This window comes from Penicillium manginii, assembly GCF_028828005.1.
Source record: "Penicillium manginii strain IBT 31320 chromosome Unknown utg000005l:1.0-5665137.0:1.0-5668048.0, whole genome shotgun sequence".
NCBI lineage: Eukaryota > Fungi > Ascomycota > Eurotiomycetes > Eurotiales > Aspergillaceae > Penicillium > Penicillium manginii.
In genome coordinates, this window is record NW_026643106.1 from 1,112,001 (window position 1) to 1,131,239 (window position 19,239).

Genomic DNA, 19,239 nt, shown 5'->3' on the forward strand with positions numbered 1-19,239 from the left:
CGCTTCTGTTCTTCTCAGCTGATAGATCCCGACGAGAATCGGACCGCGTCGGGTAATTTTGCTAGTCGCTATTGATGCCCAACCGATTTTAGCCTATTTTTCCCAGGTTGCTGGGTCGTGATCGAGATCGTTCGCAATGGTCCTTGCTTTCGGTCTGATCTATCGATCGGAGAATCCTTCTAGAGCCTCTTTGAGCGATATATTATCGAGAAATAATCAGCTGGAAAATACCTCATAACTAAAGAAATTGTTTCAAAACAAATATAGGGGAAGTAAAATTAAGAAAATTGCCTCGTTGATGATCGAATCATGATAAGCTAACTAGATTGTATCCAAGTGTAAGGTGGTTTTGTTTCAGAAAATAAGTAAAAATTATTGAGCTAAATAGTTGCATATCCTCATAGTCTTTTCTATTTCGACCCAAAGACAATCCAATTGGGTTTATCCCTCATGATCGGATCTGCTTCAAGTTGGCTACCGGTGAGTATCAAGCAAAATTTTATCTACTTCACGCATAGTCATGCGGTGAAGAGTCTGCACGGAAGCATTATCTTTTTTAATGAGGACATGGTGGGATTTATATGCCTATAACTACATTCCTAGTATCTAGTACTGGAGTTCTTTAACCTTGATCTAATCATTTTTCAAGTAGGCTTTCTAGTGCTCGTTGGGCTAATATAGTTGGCCCCCATACTAGTAGTAGAAGCAGAAAAGAGAAACATGAATACATACAAAAACCTTCCATTGAATCTAAAATTCCGAGTCCGAAATATTGGAGGGTTCGTACTAAATTTATGAATGATATGTTCTTCTGATTCAGTGGCTTGGGCTCCCTTAGTACTTTAGATCCTTTTGCTTTTCAACATCACAGCTCCCTGAGTATGTTTTCTCGGCTTTGTTATCACTGAAGGCGTGGTATAGGATTCCGTCAAGCTACTAGTGTCCATTACTCAGTGTGGCTCTACTAGTATTATAAAATTCACATGCTATGAGTCTACCTTGTATTCATATATATTCAAAATTCTTTGGGAAAATAGCAAAATGGCATTGTCGCAAGCCTATTGTGGGGATTGATTCAATGACAATAAATGATTATTCTCTTAAAGAACCTTCGAACCTGTAGCATTCGTACTATAAAATCAGAGGATGTAACTTCCATACTCCCAGTCCTGATGTTCGTACCAGTAAGTCTATTACTTAGAGCTCCCATCACCAGAAAGGCCTCGGGAGCGATGTCAGGAGATAGACTTGACGTATTCATGTCTTCAATTCGAGATCCAACAAAAGAATGTCACTTGGTTACTATTGAATAAAAGCCAGTCAATTACCTTCAAGTTAACCTCGGAGGTAGACGAAGCTGTGGCCGGCCGGAATTCGAGACCAGCATACAACCTGTCTTTATATTCGAGGCTTGTGCACCTGCAACACATCAAGAAAAGCACAGTATTAGTATGAGTACCTAGGAGCCTCCTGCTGGGTTTTCAATCTGGCTTGCCATCCATGGATCGCGATGGCAAAAGCTCCCCGACTACCGTATACACGTGGGAATAACGAATAACGACCTTCGCCATTGCTTCATAGCCCACCGTATTCTCGACATCGAGCTTTGAATACAGCATGGCCAGCTTCAATAACTTTCGTATATCTCCCATATATCACGGAAGGTCCAATATAAGATACAACGACCATTTGCATTTTATAGGTTTCCATGCCTAGAGCAGTTTTTAATGGCAGGTTCCATAGATATGGAGATAATCTACTAGTACACCTGGACCGCGGCATTTTTGGTGAAAAATATATCGGTACCTACTAGGTATTGTATCAATATGGCTTGAAGTCTCATCGCTTCCGAATCTTCAAAGTTTGCAGAGCCCTGCCGAGTCGAGGGCAGGACTCGGAGCAGTAGTATTTAATCATATCCAGTAACTCATGCCTTAGCGTGCACTAGTAGAAATGGCGAGTTCCGACCACTGATCAAGGCTGCTTCTAAAGTTGCACTTTGATGCCTGGACTTGAAAATACCTAGGTAAAATATGATAATATATGAAGAGAATGACTTCATGAACAGTAATTGAAGCTCTGAAGTCCAAGTTTCCATGATCCTGCTGCTCGATGCTCTAACGATGACAGGTGGTAGTACCATGACGTACGATCAGTCTTCAGAAGACATCAAAATAAACCTGCTACGATATCCCACAGTTTACGCAGCTCCGGGTGGCCACTGCAGTGCATATAAGCACAAGGCTTTCACGGGCTTAGGTACCCAGGTAGGTACATAATATCAATGCCTTACTATGACCTCCATATTAATCACTCTATGTGCAACTCCAACCTCCCAGATAGACACCCCATGTATATTCCAAGGTTTCTGTGCCTCCTCCTACTGAGATGGATCAAAAGCTCATTTGCAACCTAAGCAGCTTCCTAGGCAAAGTCTAAATATCCATGGATGTGAAACAGGATGTCAATAAACTACCTTTGTAATACTAGTGACTTGGAACGCTGTAATTACTGCTACTAGTAGTAGTATATAGTATACTATCACGCCTTGGGACCCGTGGACCTTGAACCAAATTGAACTTATGTACTAGCAGCTAACTTGAAAACATTGGTTATTTCAAACGTTCTGCAGACATGTTCCAAGGTTGCTGAGACCGTACTGTGATCTCTGATTTCAACACGGGGAAGTATCAGCTTTGTCAACTTGAATGTACCATCTCGAGGCGAAGCTCTTTAGCAGTCCGTTCTCCCAGGGGTTGGAAGTAGTTAGTATATTTCCAAGGTTCCATCAAGCCCCTCAAACCTTCAAGTTGGTTGGAACTCAAGGAAATCTTGAGGCTCATTTACTCACCTGGGCAATCAATATTTCTCTATGGTCAAAGTCCACTCCTGCTGTGCGGTCAGGACTCAGCAAAGTTATTGGTACCAGTCCAACTCCGTGAAAGCAAACTGTCAAAGGGTGCGTCAAGACAACAACACTCCATTCGTCCCAATTTACCATTCTTTGTTGCATTGGTCTCTTTATTTATCCTAGCTAGATTACATTTCGTCGATAATTTGGTAAGGCCTTGGGTACGAGGTGGTATATTGACATAATATAGGCTTGTCATTTGACTGGGGTCTCTGAAGGGCAAGGCTGATCTACATCAGCATTGCACGAAGAGGGGTGAAGATTTCCACAGCAAGAGGCCTACAAGATCTACGAAATCTACGAATGAATTTAGGCTAAGAGACAACGAGAGATATAAGCAAGTCGATTGACCAAATAACCGAATACTACAAGAAGTGTATCCTATCCGTGTGTACCGATCCCAATGCAGAAATGAAATACCCGTGACCCATAGCTGTGACCGTATCACATATGAACCAGGAAATGCAGACAACCAACCCATGCAAAATGCTAAAAAGACACGAATAACAGGAGAAAAGGGCATCGAAAATAGACAAAGCAATATGGATATCACATGAAAAGGGCGCCCAGTTCCAGAAACCATTTGAATCAAGAGAAGTTGTAGCGACAATCAAGAAACAGGAAAACTGTAAATAAGGTTCATGAAGAAGGCGAATGACGAAGGATATCATAAGGTGAGCTTTTAAGTGTTGATATTGAGAGCGTTCGTGGAGAAATCAGATTAGATCAATTTTCGATCAGATCAGATGAATACCCGGTCCAGCTGGCGCAGTGCCCTCGTATCCTCTCCGCCAAACCCAATCTTCTCATGAGGGATATCACGAACGCCTGGGCGAGAGCCAGGCGGGCTTCCGGGGCACCAGCAGGGGCGCCCATGGTAGTAATGGGGGCAAGGGATGTCCCGCTCACCAAGGCACCGATACCGGGCACACCATTGCCCTCAGCGGGCTTCGGTGATGAGCCGATGGGACCCAATTGTTGCGGAGCGGTGGGCGGAGGTTGCTTCAGCAGGTGAGGGCTGTTGTGAGCCATCGCATTGGGTGGCTGGATGGCGCCTGCTGCGACTCGGGGTGAAACCATACGAGGGTCTGGGACAGCTGCGTATCGTGGGCTTTTTTGCGGTTGAGGTGGGAGCTCGTGCATTGTTCGTGGGGAACGCCCAGGGTACCCTTGAGGGACGATGGATGGCGGAGCAGCGGGATGAGCAGATTCGATATGGATAGGCCGGTCATACGGGCCTGGCATACCGTGGGGAGGTGGCGGTAGGGAGTGAGGGGATGGTTGATGTTGCGGATGTCCATATGGGGGAGGCCCTGGAGGTCCCGGGGGGCCGTTTGTCGCTGATACCGGTGGGAGGTAGGAGGCGCCATATGGAGGCACGGCCACAGTCGGCGGGGTTGCAAGCGGGGTTGGGGGCCAGGCGTAGGATGGCGGCGTATATGAAGGAGCATGAGTGGCGCGCGCAGCGTAGGGGCCCATCGGGTGAGGAGTGATGGGATATGCCGTTGCGCCGGCCATCGGGCCGCGGGTAACAACAGGGAGGTTCTGTTGGTCGTTGACTGTTGACTCAGGGTACAGGCCTTTCTGAGGTCGTACATGTCGCAAGGCGGGATCGGTCGTTGGTTGTTGCAGGTTGGCGGCAGAAGGGTGCGAACGCGAGTAGTAGCTGATGAGGTGGAGATGCTGGCCAGTGGAGGTGGTGATACTGAAGGACTGTTTCATCAGACCGTCGGGCTTATATCGGTAGCCATCTGGGCCCTCATCTGTGCCGTCTCCTCGATCTTCGTCGCTACCCCTGCTCTCTGGTGATTTCCCCGTCCTTGATACCGAACTTTGTGAGACACTGCCTCCTCCGCGTTTGCCCTCCATTTCGCGATAGGTCAGAAAACTACCTGATACTCGGCTGGCGCTCCATGACTTCCCATCGGTCCATCTCCGCATGCCGGCTTCCCGCTCATCCCAGACAAATACCGAGCCCGATCGAATCGATTGTCGCTCTTTTTCTGAAAGTCGTCGTTGCACTCGTGGAAGCAGGCCAATTCGACAAGCCTCGAAGAGAATGATTGCGTCCGCGGGGGTGCGAACGTGGCCGTAGTAGGTCTCCATCCAATCTTTTTGTATTGATTGCTGACCCAGATGGGCGAGAGGAGCTCTGATGGCCAGATTGTTTGAACTGGCAAGTGGAGTGAAAGTAGTAAATGATCAGTTCTGGTCGTTGGAACACACTATCAGTATCCCAGCGAAGTAAGCCAGATCTTAGTGAGTGGACCAGAGGGGAGTGTTGTGTGTGTTGATGGCTTGGTTTGTAATGCCTGGGGGTAATCCTCTAGATCTATCACCGAACAAGTACAAGAATAGTACAGGAATAGAGGAAGTCGATCAAGTCGGGGGAGAAAGAGGGAAAAGGCCAGAAGTGGAGAGAGCGGTTCCAACAGGTATATAAGAGGAACCAGGATCCGAGAGTCTGTTGATCGGGTATGGGGTAGGCTGAGTAGTGGATGAGACTGGCGCTTCCAAAGTGGATACGGCCGAGCTTTTTTTTTAAATTTTATTTTACGTCACCCAACAGGGTTAGGTTGGCGTAATTTTCTTTTCTTTTTTTTTTCAATTTTCCTTTTCCCTGAAATTGAATTTCCAAAAGGGTGACTGAGCGCCAGAACCTGCAGAGATTGTGTTGTGGGGCGAGGGAAAGAAAAGGTGGAAGCGGCCGTAAAGAATGCCGACAGGAACACGGAGGGTCACTGACTTTAATCCACAAGGTTTAGAAGGAGTGGGTTTAGGCCCTCCAAGGCTTGTCTCAGAAGTGTAGAAGGAAAAGAAGGGGGGGGAAGAAAAAAACCAAAATGAAAATGTTAGAGTCAGGGTCTACATACTCCGTAGAAGAATTTAATACGGAGTACGGGGGGGATATGAAAGGGCTTAGATAATTTTGCAGAAGTATGAGGCGACCGAAACATGAGGAATCATCAAAAGAAGGTTAAATAAAGGGAACCGAGCAGTGAAAGGCGAGCCAAGCGATCGGACGGAAGTTGCTAAACGCCGTGTTTCCAAGAATGGGTCGGAAGGGCGAAAATAGACAATGTATGGACCCAGGGGGGGGGAGCCCAGAAAAAGGGAAATGGGAAAACGGAAATAATTTAAAATTTTATGAAAAGAAAAAAGAAAAAGAAAATTCAAAAATGGTAATACAATAGCCTCTGGGAAAACAGAGTTGGGTGGAGAAAGGCAACTAAGGTTGAAAGATGGAGTGCGAATGACGGTCCAGATGTGATAGGAGGAATACGACTGGCAGGAGGGGGAAGGGCCAAAAAACAAGGAAGCACAAATGAGTTAAAGCCAGTCAAAATCTTAAAATGAGAAAACAAACCATAAATAAATATTTTGAATAAATACAAAGATCAAAAATAAAAATAAATTTAAAGATTAAAGATTAAAGATTACTGAATGCGAAAACGAGTGATGCATATTCTGATTTCAAATCCAAGACTTTGGTATCGCATGACTCGGGCCTTTGTGCACGAGAACCTTGGATCAACCATAGAAATAGGCAAAAGAAAGGAGGGGCGACTACTGGTAAGTGGCAAGGCTGAGCCTATCTATTCAAAAAAAGTTTCTCCAGGGACATTCAGACAATAGAACTTCCTGGGGGAATATTACGGTAAAGTATCAGTATACCCCATACCTATTGTATACAGACGAAATACTGTGTAGCCTACAAATGGAATATGGTCTCCTCCGTATAGAATACGCCGTAAAGTATGGAGTAATGTACTGCGAGGAAAATCACGTCAACCCTACTCTCACACTATTTACGGAGTAAGACTACTAAAAACAGTATTAAGTTGCGATCATTCCCACATGAGTCGGGTAAGCAAGACACCTTTCCTCCTGGGTTCGTCATATATGGCTGTGCTAGGCTTGGAAGCTCTTGGTTGGGCCTTGGCTAAGCTTACGGTGGCTTGGACTAAGACCGCCTACGGTGGGGTCGGTGAGTGCAGTAAGGTTATTCGCGAGCCTTGGCTGCCCCTTCACAAGGCAGCCCCATTCCTGGCTGGCGAGATTGAAATTTGTGGACAGGGAAATTTACCCTGCAAAGACAAACGAGAATGTGACGGGTGATTGGAGATCCATGGTACTTGATACTTTACTAGTGAGTCTTCATAGAGGGGTATGGGTACATTATATCAAATGAATCTGTGTCAGGTAAACAACTTTGATTGAAGGTGGTTGGTGCGCCGCTCAGTGAAGCTTAAGCTTAATCCGACACGAGGAGGCCGGCGCTGAACTTTATGCTCGCTTAGAAAGGCCGCATCCACCCCAGTCCATTTCTACATAACATCTGGTTTATTCGTTCAATGCTTGGCATGGGCTAGGCCGGGAAAGGGAATACCTGTTTGATCATTCCATTTGGATTACTCCGTGCTCGGTACTCCGTACTCCCGTGGTCAATTAATGCATACCCTCGCAGGACCTTCCTTTAAGAATCCTGCGGTCGCATAGTACTAAAACTGTATTTGGAATCTCCATAACTGTGCTACCTAGTAGTACTAGTAATTGGTAGTAGGTCTGCGTGATGTACATAGTATTTATGGTAGTATCTGTCTAAGTATTGTTGCCAGTATATCCATATATCCATGTACCCATAATATTGTGCTCACTCACGGGGTTTGCTATCTTATCCATGGCTCGGCTCGGAGAAGGGAATGGGAGTTAAGATATGGGGACAATGGGGGAAATAAAGTGCCCGGTGGAGGCCAAAACCCACTTGACTATCGGACATTAGCACTGCTGTGACCAGGGAAATCCGATCGCCCCCCACTTTGTCATTAATAATGGCCGGACCAGAGCGGTTCGCTCGGCATCAGCCTCCTTGCGAAACAAACGGCTCACCCCTCGGGGAGGAGCAACAAGCCACAAGTGGCCAGCGTGGCATCTGATCCATTTTGAACTCGTGATTCGGACTTCGTATCTTGTGTACTCCGTACTCCGGCCCTAGGGTAAAGCCGAAACTCCTCGTATCTAGACTCCCCATAGTGACGCGGCCGAGGCTAGAAAATCCAACCACTGCTGACCGCAAAGCTTGACGAGAAAGCATGCCTCCAATGGGATAAAAGGACCAGGCATATGTTGTGTCCTCTAAGTTGCGACGATCGTTTGAATTAGGCCTCCTCTTCCCCCTCCTAACCCTGGGTTGATCCATGTCTAAGTTTACGTGGGATGGGGATGCACGGCCGACAAGCTTAGATGCCACGTAATTCAACTACCCAATACGGAGTGAGTCTTAATTTTATTTTAGGTCAAACGCAGTATGTGCTTGCGTTTCTCCGCACGCAAACCAGAGCAATCAACGACCCATAATAGGTAATTCAGTTGTATGTATGGAGTACGAAGCATGGAGTAGTATTAGGAGCGCTTCGCAGTATTACTGGCCCCATCGTATGTACATGACCATCTTACGCCAGCCGTATATCCTGATTTGGAGATCATGGTCGCTGAGTCAAACAAGACTCAGCGATAAGGTTAAGCGGCTGTCAATTTTCCCGCTGCCACTGACAATGCAGAATGCACCGAGCCTTATAGACCACCTTGCAGGTGGCTGGGTTCGATCGTATTAAGGAAAGTCTCGTCGTTTTTCCATCCAGAAATCGAATCAAATCAGAAAAGGAAAAAAGAAAAAAAGAAAGAAAAAAGACAAACTCAACCAATGGTGGAGCTACATAGCCGAAGCACCCGATACACTTACGTCGAAAGGCGCAAGGTCGCGCAAAGCTTCTTGATTCAATGAACTCGCGCACGGACCGAGACCCAGAGACCCAGTGAAAGCGTATCGCCAACAAAGACCGGTTGCACAGCGCACTACATTAGGGTTCGGAGGCTGGCAGCTCTTGGCATTAACCTGTCTTATATGTAGAGAGCTTTTGTGAATGAAATTATACTACCGAATTGTTACTATGTACCGTGAACGATGAAGGGGGTCAATGTGTTTCGAATTCGAGAGGTGCAGCACTCTGTACTCCGTACTCCGTACATGGTACTCATTCTTGGGTCAGCCAGGTTTATCTTTGCTCAGACTGCGCGTTTGGCTATGGCCTGCATCAGATGTCTCACATGGCACCAACTAGTGTGACATTGACATCATCGTGGTGACCTGGAATTCCATTGACCTGGTGGAGGGATGCGAAAGACGGTCGCACTACTTTGTTGACCTAGAGGGGAATTGCCGACAGAATTCCCATACAATGAATGAGCAGAACCTGGGCATCGGATTTAAACATGACTCTTAAGGTTAGTTGACATAAACATGGGAACCACTTTTATGCGTACGGGTAGTACTATGTACTAGTAGTATCTTCAAATACACTGAGATTACATGCATCCACCTGGGCACATGAAACAAACTAAAAAAAAGTAGAATGCCAATAAATAAAACAAATGCTCATAAAGTGGTCAGCTGGACTGACATGATAAATATTTTTCCAACAAATGGCACGCTCTTTGGAACAAGGCAGATACGTAGAAACAGGGTCCAAGGTCGGTCTCACGCAGCAGATCTATCCGATAACAATCGATTACGATCAGCCCGCCCATTCCCATCAGCTTGGCACATCACTACTGCGGTAGTATTACATTTCGATTTCCCTGTATCTAACAAACATCATGCCTAAAGGCACCACATGTTACTCCCTTACATGATGTTCGGGGCCATGTGCGAGATATGTCGAGTGCTCTATGATCAGCTGGCTGCCATGTTATTTCTGCGAGGATCACCCAGCCCGCCTATACATCCGTCCTTCCCGCCGCACTCCTTGCTGATTTAAGATAATGTGATTTGGTCGTTACTACTACACTAGTATGTTGGGATATATTTAGTTTGTCATTTGGTCTGTGTCCGCTCCAGGGATCAGCAATGTGGCAACTTGTGGCTACCAAGGAAATCAAGATGCCCGTTATGTTCAGGCTTGTATACGTAATACAATGAACGACTCTGATCCCTTGAAATCATCCATGGATGATTTCAAGTTCATCTGTTCCTGAGGTCCATATTGAATAATGAGTTATGAAGTGCTCGGGGTCCTCGGGCTCCCCGTCAAGTCAAGTCTATCCGATCATCCGGTGCAACTCCTTTGGTGGATCTAGCCTAAACATTTTGGCTCCACTGCTCGCTAAGCATAACAAATGTAGAGTCTGTACTCGCCATAGGGTAGGTAGAGCCAGGCCCTTGCGGGCCAAGCCGACAGACTACTTTGCCGACCGTGGTTCATTAGATTCTGCAACTGGTGCTTCTGCGTACTAGCGAGGTTTCTAGTTTCTGGTTTCGGGCTGACAGTGGAGCCGCGCCCTTTATTTTATTTTATCTTTTATTTTCCAGGCTTATGCATTCTTTTTTTTCATCTGTACTCCGTGATCCAGCTGATAATCAAGGGCAATGCGTTTGGAGGCTCCACAGGGTGCGGGCCTTTCTTGGCCCTTATGTCCGAGAGCAAGTCGGGGGCGTAAATGCAGCCAATATTGTTATTATTGTATTCCCTCGTATTATATTGAGAGGGGGGTCGTGCGTAGGGGTTTATTCGCACTTGACTTGCTTTACATGACCATCCTAGTCACATACATTTCATTCAGGCTGTTTGTACGCATGCTTGTAAGGTAGTAATGTACATATGGACATGCTGGATGCAGGCTACACAGAATTCGATATTTGGGCATCGTACGGAGTATTCCACAACTGCAGCCTAATAATCTCCGACTCGGACTGATCGTTACGGAGTACACTTTTAGGTGCTCCGTACCTAGGTATGTACTCTCAAAAAAGCCACATATCTGAATATTTCGGTGCCAGGTGATCTTTGTCTCCAATGGCTTCGTACCAGAAAAAAACTGTCTGCCTGAACAGCCAATGTGGGTTGTCAATCATTTACGCTATGCGATAGGATTAGAAACTGCCGGAACGATGATCAGACACACTACTGTACTTGTATTGTGCCCATCGCCCCTCCTTCTCCACCAAAGAGCAGCGGCCCCGGGAGCCCTTTCGGGGCGATGACGTGCCCTTACATGAGTCCGGCGCACCCTAATTGGCGTTATTCCCAACTTTACTTTAGATATGCTTACGACCGTGTTTTCGTATTGTCATCCTTTCATTGCAGAAGGGAAATAAAGGTTGCCAAGAATTGGTTTCGTGAAACGTCGCACGAGCTTATCTCCACTAACATAATTAAGGTGTCTATGATTATCGCTTGGATGAATGGGGAATGTGCTGGGAGGATCCCAGATCCATTTTCTCGCAAGGATTTCCTAGTACATACTACCAAGGGCGTGCCTAGGTGCCCAGGTGGGAATATGCATTATACCTATTTAAAGTGGAATCCCAAAAGAAAAATAATTAAAGAGGATACGATGCTTGGCCCTAAGGATGCCAATTCTCAAACAAGCCCCCTCCCCTGCCCTCCCAGGCTCTTACAGCAGCACAGCATGTCTACTAGTAGCCTCTGTCGTTATTTCCCACCAATGACTCGGTCGCCTCCGATCTGTAATGTTCATAGTTTTGCATGTCTTCCCGTAGGGCTATTCCGTACAGAGGGATTATCTTGGCTGCTGGAGTTCTACTTCCTTGAACCCCCTCCCTCTTTAGAAGCCAAGAACGCACATCTGCGTCGTAAAAGGTGCCTAGCCTCCGCCAAGACGTTAGCTGAGGCCTTTCGCTCCTTAGGCCCCAGTTTTTGGCCCGGTCGGTGCTCTGGGGTGGCAACTGTCACTCGGCAAGCCTAAAATCCAGCGTGCCCCTTCTGAACCATGGAAGTAAGATCAGTTTATGGGGCAAACCGCGCCATGTTTTCCCACAGAAACCCACAGAAGGTAATCTTGCACTTAATGTTAACCAAAAGTGGCGCAATGGCCCGACAGTAATCCACTCGACCGGTGTCTTACATGAATCAGCATAACCATGTGGCGCACGGGGTTTGAGTTTATGCGTTCGGGGAGTTTAACAGCCGAATACGAATACTTGCGAGTGTGGCTAAGATAATACGAAGGCTCGGCCTGGTACAGAGAATACTACATGGCTCCATCCTAATGTCCAGGTGGAGTATGGAAGATACAGTGTCCCACTAAATATACGATATCATGTAAGTACATTGCCATGCAATCGATCTCTCTCGCTTACATACTGAACATTTTACACTCTGTAAAAACCTGCCTACAGAATCCTCCTATGTGATACGTCGAATCAGGGATACCCTAGGATAACCCCCCGGCTGCATGACTCGTCTAGCGGACACTGCCCGAACTTCTTTCGTGCTTATGCTTAACCCCGGTAAGGTTGGGTCCCCTTGGCTCGCCGATCCTGGCCTCCTGATTGGTATCACAGGGCTGGCCCCCTCGTAAACTTTGTTAGATTAAAAGGAAAATTCCCCAAGGCTGTGTTCCCCCCCCTCCTCTCTCGTTCTTGGTGAGGCTGTTAAGGACAATTAGAGCCCCTGATGAGAGTTACTACTAATAATATTGGTTCTGCCTATAAGGCCACCAGGCGTACTCAAATTCCTGCATGCCCAGGCAAGGTAATACCTAAATCGTATATTGAATTTCTTGTCTCTCGGCATCGCTAAGACTAACAAGTTAGATTGATACATAATTCGTGAGACAAAGCCCCACTCGTCTTTCCCCTCGTATGTACGGAGTACATACCAGTAGGTCAAGGTCTCTCAATCTGAGAAGATACGACTCGGCAGCCTTAAGCGAGCTCCGCAATTGATCCAGCTAAATAAAGTGTGTTTCTTAAAGATAGAGATAGAGAGACCCGGAGACCCACGGACCACGTTTTTGAGCAGACGGAGTCCTCCGCCGACCCCCCCCCCCCCCTTCGACCCCCTTTAGGCTCGCATTCGCATTCTGGCTTTACTAAGTATCGGTTGCGCCGGATAGCATCGACGTCCCTTTGGGCTGCCCCGGTTTTTTGCGTTTACATGCGGACGCCTCCAACCACACTAGAGTGCTTGGCCTGGCTTGGACCGGTCCGAGAGCCGGTGCATAACGGAACTCGACTGGTCATCTATACTTACTCCCCGTGTTGTACAGTTGCGAATTGCGCGTGTTTGAAGAGTAATTTAGCTGTCTTCAGCCACTCAACTAATCCCGTAGATTTCATCCAGAATGACTCGTACCGAAGTTTGCTGATCTCACGTACTTTGTGACATAACATACTATGTACGGAGTACAAAAAAGTCAAAAGGAGCGAGCGAGTGAGTAATGGAGTAGGTATGCACATACTGTATGCCTCTCACGCCAAGTATCGCCCTCGAATGCACCATTTCCAGAGTATAGTACATATTCCAGGTTTGAGACCCTGGCAAGGCTTGGCCAGTCTTTAATCCTGCATTCCTTCCGGCCCCCTCTCGCAGCCCTAGTTGCCTTAACGTAGTACCTAGATCCTGTTCAATCCGGGCGCCTGAGTCTGGAGTCGATTCGGGATCTCCGAAGTCTCGCCCCCAATCGTATTACGATCCTTCCTGGTCGATGATTTAAACTCTTTCCGGAGTCCAGGAGCGGGAAGATGGCCCCCTGGCCCCAACTATCAGCCTGGGGGTCGGGGGCGATGCAGCTCTAATTGCAGGTGTAACTCCACTGCACCTCGCACTCCTTGCCTTCGGGAATAGCGTGCTGGTCGCCTGGGGTGAGAATTACTAGTCGAGTAAACCGCATCGTGTCAAATTCAGGGGTGGGACGGAGCGCCGTGCCGTGCAAGGGCGCTCAAGTGAGACGATGACTGTGTTGATGCGATATACCTATACCAACTTGGAATCTGCTACGTGCGTAATCATTCATCGTGGTGGTTTACGTGCGTAAAGGCGGATTCTTGTACAATTCCAGGGCCATGGGGTTGAATACAGCGAATGATACCAGAGCGAACATACTAGTAATCGCCGTTTTCTCTCGGCAGTTGTAGTTGATGGAATAAGCAAGCCCGTTCCTAGGTGTCACTATGGTCAAAGGATGTGGCATCTCGGTGGATGTTTAAATTCCATGTCTATAATACACTGGCAGTTTTATATTTTACACTTTTCACCAAAGCCAGACTAGCAATCCGCTCGGCCAAAATACCGCGGGAATGGGACCACATCCCGAACACTAGAGACGCCAGCCAGATAACTGAGAATCCGATCGAAACCAAGTCCAAAGCCACCGTGAGGTGCGGTGCCCCAGCGGCGAAGATCCGCGTACCACTGTAAATGGCCGAGGTCTTCGGTCGGTGCAAGATGGGGGTATAGAGACTCATTGGGAGTTGGCTCCTCAGGGTCAGTAGACTCGCGGGTCTTGATCAAACCATGCTCGCGCATGTTCTGGATAAGTTCAGGCAGACGATGCTCACGCAGGGAACCCCCGGCGACTTCGCTGACCTCGGGCAGGAGCAGGTCGAAGCAGGCAACGGTCGCTCCCGGTGTATCATCAGTCTCATTTCCAACCTGCGAGGGTGCCATGTAGAATGGCTTGACGGATTTCGGATAATCGGTCACAAAGACCGGGTTGCCCTGGTGCAAAACTTCAACAATGTACTTTTCGTGCTCGAGCTGAAGGCCACCATCCCATGTGGGAGGGTATTCAAACGAGGCACCTTCCTCAGCAGCAGCTCGCTGAAGCATTTCAATGGCTTTCGTATATGTGATACGAGGCCACTTGGGACTATCCATCAAGGTGGCCCACCGCTGACGCAGATCTGACTTCGACTCATCGGAGGAACCATCCTGCCCAGACTCGCCGCTGCGCTTGGCTGACAAAATTTCTTGTCCAACAGTTGTCTCGTATAGTCGGCGTGTCAAATCGCGAAGCATATGTTCAACCACGCCCGTAAGCGAATCCAAGTCGTCCATAAAGTTTGCTTCCGCTTCGAGCATGTAGAACTCGCTGAGATGCCGCGGCGTGTCGCTCTTCTCTGCACGGAAAACAGGCGTCAATGTCCACACATTGCCCAGCTCTGCGGCATATGCCTCAAGGTGTAGTTGCGATGACACAGTCAGGTACTTGGGTGCGCGGAAAAAGTGGTCCCCATCGACATCCGGCGTCGCAGAGCCCCGAGGAGCTAGTGTGAACGTTTCTCCTGCTCCTTCGCAGTCCGAAGACGTAATTATGGGAGGTTGTACTTGTGCGAAGCCGCCATTGGGAAAGGAGTGGAAGACGTTGCCGATCTGGAATAGGCATTCTGAACGGAATCTCGAGAGCAGTGATTGGAACGGTGTCCGGATACGAAGATGGGGAATCTGTCTCAGGAAATCGGGACTGTGGTATTTCTTTTGGATGGGAAAGGTCTGTGGGAAGAGACATCATGGTTAGAATACAGTCCGTCGTGTGTGGGGTCGAGTTCATACCTCTGGATCCGACGCGCCGACCACGGTCACGTCAGTTGTTTGAAGCTCATGGGTCTGCTCCTTTCCGGGTGGACAGGCCTTCCATATTCCCGATATTTGAACTGCAGTACCAGTGGATAAGCTAGAGTGGGGAGAAACGCGACCGTGTTAGACCTCGTTCTCAACGTGGTGGCAGCGAGCTATAGCTCTTGCGGATTGACATACTCAGCTGCCTGCGCTGGTTTTAAGATTGCCTGCAATGGCTGGATAGTCGATCCATCAGAGATTTCCGCAAAAGCAAAGCGCTTCTGTTTGCGAACAGAGCGAATGAATCCATTGACTTTGATTTCCTGGTCCTCCAAGCTGCAGGGCTGCTCTTGCTTGCTGCTCTGGAGGATCTGTGCGCATCGAAGGATAGCCGGACGTGGACTAGATATTGTACTCGAGCCTAGTCTTGCGACAGATGTGGCGAAAGTCCGCCGCCATGTCTGCATGGCTGGGAACCGTGTTGCGATGGTGTGGAAGGGTGTGTGATTGATGAGCGGAGGTTGCGGGCTGGAAAAATGACGGGGCAGTGGGTCCGCGTCGCAACTCCGCATCAGCCGCCCTAAGGTACCTCTAAGGCAGGTAGGGTACAAGGTAGATAGATAAGAGTACATGTAAGAGGCCATTAAGCTAAACGAAAGGGTTCAAGTTGTTTGTTCCTCTTTAGTAAATGGTGAGGGGTTACGGATACGAGAGGAATACAAATCCGATTTAATAACGTCAAATAATCCAAGTTGAGATTGGCTAAGCTTGAAATTCGCAACATATTAGGGTCTGTAAGAGCTTGGTGTCATAAAGCGTAGAAAGATTGTAAGGCTTCAGGAGCGACAAAGAGCGACTCGGTCGGGAGAAAAAAGAGCAAATAAAGGGAGTTCAGTTTCCATTTTAAACCTGATCGTGTTTGGCATACACCTTCCTCTCCTCCTCGATCATTTCAATGGCGTCGAGAAGACTGCCATTTGATGCAGCTGCATACACTGCCATCCGAGACCGTCCACCCTCTTCGGCGGTGCCATAGCCCATATCGATAAGAGAGGAGACGCAAGCCTCGATTTCAGATGTATTGAGGCCTTCAGGTTCCTGACTAGCCGAAGGTTGAGTTGTTTCCCCAACAGGGAAGCTTCCGGGAATGCTCTGCTCGGACAACGGCCTCGAGCGGCGGCGTTCCCTTCTGTCAAGCCTTGCCCAGGTATCTGTTTCGGTACTCGGCCGAAGGCTATGCCGCTCGGATGCATGTCGCTTCAATCTGGGATAGGTCGCATCATCCGAGGGAACAGGATGCTGGAGCCTGGGGTGCGAGAACACCATGGTACTCGAACGACGAAGAGGTGTTCCCACCGAAGCAGAAGGATTTGGTTGGCCAGAGTCATACCTCATTTCCTCAAGAGAAGGGTGGACAAGGGGGCGTATCTCATGAACACTAGAAGTATTAAGTGATCTTCGCAGAGGGGATTCCATGGCTGGATCACTATGTATACTCGCAGGAGTGGCACGATCTTGGTGATGCTTTGCGAGAAGTTGTGCTTCTAACTGAGAGACAGGCGGGAATCGACTCATTTCTTTCTCGGGATTGAAATTCGAAAAGGCTTCGTCTTCATTGGCTTGTTCATGTTCTGAATCATTCTTCACTTGACGCGAGGAGTCGCAAGCGGAGCCAGAAGCGTCTTCAAATGATAGATCAATCAGCTGAGGCGATCCAACTCGAGGAGGAACATTTGACGAGTTGATATTGCTAGCCTCTTCCATTTGCGAGGTCGGCTCTTCGAAAAGAAACAGACTTCCGCCGCTTGATGGAGCCATTTTGTCGAAGAGAGCCGGAGTTGGTTTGCTTGGGGCCAAATTGCACATCATTATGGGGAGTCCCATCGGAGTTCGAGTTGGATGTTGCGAGGACGTTCTCAATAGGTGCGTTCTCGCTAAACTCGAGGTTGATCGCATAGCCATCAATACGTTCACCTTGAAGTGCATCTATTGCAGCCATGGCTGGATACTTTGATGGGAAATGCAAGTATCCAAAGCCCGCGTGTTTACCCGAAGTGGCATCCAACGGAAGGTCAACTTTCACGATAAATCCCTTCGAAGCGAAGACATCTTCGATCATCTTTTCTGACACATTGAAACCGATATTCCCAATGAACAATGTTTTATTCTCGCCTTCTGGCCGCAGATCAGCATGCTTCGAAGGAATATCCACACTGGATGGATGGTTTTTGTTGTGATGGTTGTTGGGTGTGTTGAATAAATGACCAAAGGAGTCAGGAACGGGCCATCGGCCTGGGTATGGTGGCGGAGGAGGTGGGCGAGGATGGGGCGGAGGTACTGGATGGTGGTAACCATGGCGAGTAGGAGGGAAATTCCATGGCAGATGGCCTAAAGATGGCCAGAAGGGGGGAGGCGGAGGATGTCCGCAATGGGCTGGATGTGGGGGTGGACCAACCCATTGGGGTGGGCTTCCGGAATGCGGAGGTCTCATATGTACATGAGGGCCTCGGTGATAACGGAGGGGAAAGTGTCTATCCGCCTGGGCACCTTGCTTGGAATTCTCAGGTTCCGATGGCACGGCAGAAGCATTAATAGTTTCGTGAGTAAACACCGGGGTTTGACCAGCAACTGGAACTTCTCTTTTCGAGTCCATGGGCTGTGTTTCAGCGTTCTGAGAGGTAGATTCTGACGGAGGAGGACAATCATTTGCAGAATATGAGGCCGCAGCACCAGTGGTGCTAGGTGCACTAGGGCTCCTAATTATGGGTGCAAAGACAGCCCGTCCAAATTCCTCTTCGAACGCAGCGTATAATGACTTCCCGAACTCACTAAAGTCAGAGGCAATCGTGCGAAATCCATCTGCAGCGTTCTCGGCCACGGGCCTTCCAGCGTGTAATGCTTCTTCTGCAAATTGACGCCCTCCTGTAGGCAGACTACCCAGTGCAACTTTCATCTGAGCTTCAATCGTGGCGAGAAGAGTATGCAGCGACATTCTGACATTTTCGGGTAGAGTTCTCTGCGCATCTCGTAACTGTTCTCGCGCATCGTGTAACTGACGCTGCAGTTCTGGCAATCTTGCGGCGAATTCCGAGTGGACCATATTAGCGCCATTTGCTAGATGGGTGATGACTTGGGCTGCAAGGATCTCGACAGGGTGAGGAGTTTGTTGCGAGGTCGAGTCTGTACCATGATCTGACTGGGGCGATGACGCTGTTTGCTGACCTCTGGTGGTAGAGTCATCCGTAGAGCCCATAAGGCTCGCTAATTCGGCCTCGAATGCTGCCATGAGCGGCTGCGATTCCTCTGTAGCTACACCGGGAGCATTTGGCCCAGCATCGGCCGAGGAAGTTGGCTGCGAGCCCTTCGGTAGGTATGGGCGGGCATGGCTGGCTAGATTTGCAAGCTCGGCCTCATATCCACTCAACAGAGGATTCTCACCGGATGTAAAAACCGATGCAGTGCTCAAGGTAGCTGGTGCTTGATTGCTGGCAGGCTTATCATTGGAGTATTCTTCCGTAGTAACAACGCTGCTTTTCACTCCATCTGTCCCGGGAGTGTCGGAATCTTGCTTCTCGAATCGCTTCCACAGCTCGGTGACCGAGTTGGATCGACGAATGTCAAAGAGATGCATGGGTGTCGGGTCATTTCTGGAGAGTTGGATTGCTTCGACGTTAACGGGTTCATCGAGGCGCTGGGACAGTTCTAGCGAGGATCCGACCTATAGGCAGTATATGTGAGTAAAATAGCTGATCGAGATTGAAGGAGAATGATATCTTACCTCAATATTGTCATCATCGTCGTCGTCAAGATAACTAAGTCTTGCTCGGGGATAGGTTGAGGCGAGGTGATCATAGTCGACAGCTGAGATCTGAACCGCGCTGTTGGAACGATCCGAGGGCTCCTCCTGAACTCGGGATGCAGATCTATGGAGATCCCTGATCCGGAAGGGCTTCAACATTGTGGTGA

General features: G+C 48.4%; 4 protein-coding genes across 4 annotated transcripts; 1 reads left to right on the plus strand and 3 right to left on the minus strand.

Moving 5' to 3' along the window:
- Positions 1-3,637: 3,637 nt before the first annotated feature.
- Positions 3,638-5,017, minus strand: N7533_006799 (camp independent regulatory protein; the record flags this gene model as incomplete). Its single annotated transcript, XM_057103449.1, has 1 exon — positions 3,638-5,017. The coding sequence occupies one exon, from the start codon at positions 5,015-5,017 to the stop codon at positions 3,638-3,640; it is 1,380 nt and encodes a 459-aa protein (XP_056958406.1).
- A 1,797-nt stretch (positions 5,018-6,814) lies between these two features.
- Positions 6,815-7,030, plus strand: N7533_006800 (uncharacterized protein; the record flags this gene model as incomplete). Its single annotated transcript, XM_057103450.1, has 1 exon — positions 6,815-7,030. The coding sequence occupies one exon, from the start codon at positions 6,815-6,817 to the stop codon at positions 7,028-7,030; it is 216 nt and encodes a 71-aa protein (XP_056958407.1).
- A 6,950-nt stretch (positions 7,031-13,980) lies between these two features.
- Positions 13,981-15,740, minus strand: N7533_006801 (asparagine--tRNA ligase SLM5; the record flags this gene model as incomplete). The annotated part of the gene is made up of 3 exons (XM_057103451.1): positions 13,981-15,207; positions 15,268-15,388; positions 15,472-15,740. 3 exons carry the CDS (start codon positions 15,738-15,740, stop codon positions 13,981-13,983), a joined length of 1,617 nt encoding a protein of 538 aa, XP_056958408.1.
- Positions 15,741-16,176: 436 nt separating this feature from the next.
- N7533_006802 (RNA recognition motif domain-containing protein) lies at positions 16,177-19,231 on the minus strand (the record flags this gene model as incomplete). Its single annotated transcript, XM_057103452.1, is given in 3 exon segments — positions 16,177-17,049; positions 17,066-18,991; positions 19,052-19,231. 3 exon segments carry the CDS (start codon positions 19,229-19,231, stop codon positions 16,177-16,179), a joined length of 2,979 nt encoding a protein of 992 aa, XP_056958409.1.
- Positions 19,232-19,239: the final 8 nt, after the last annotated feature.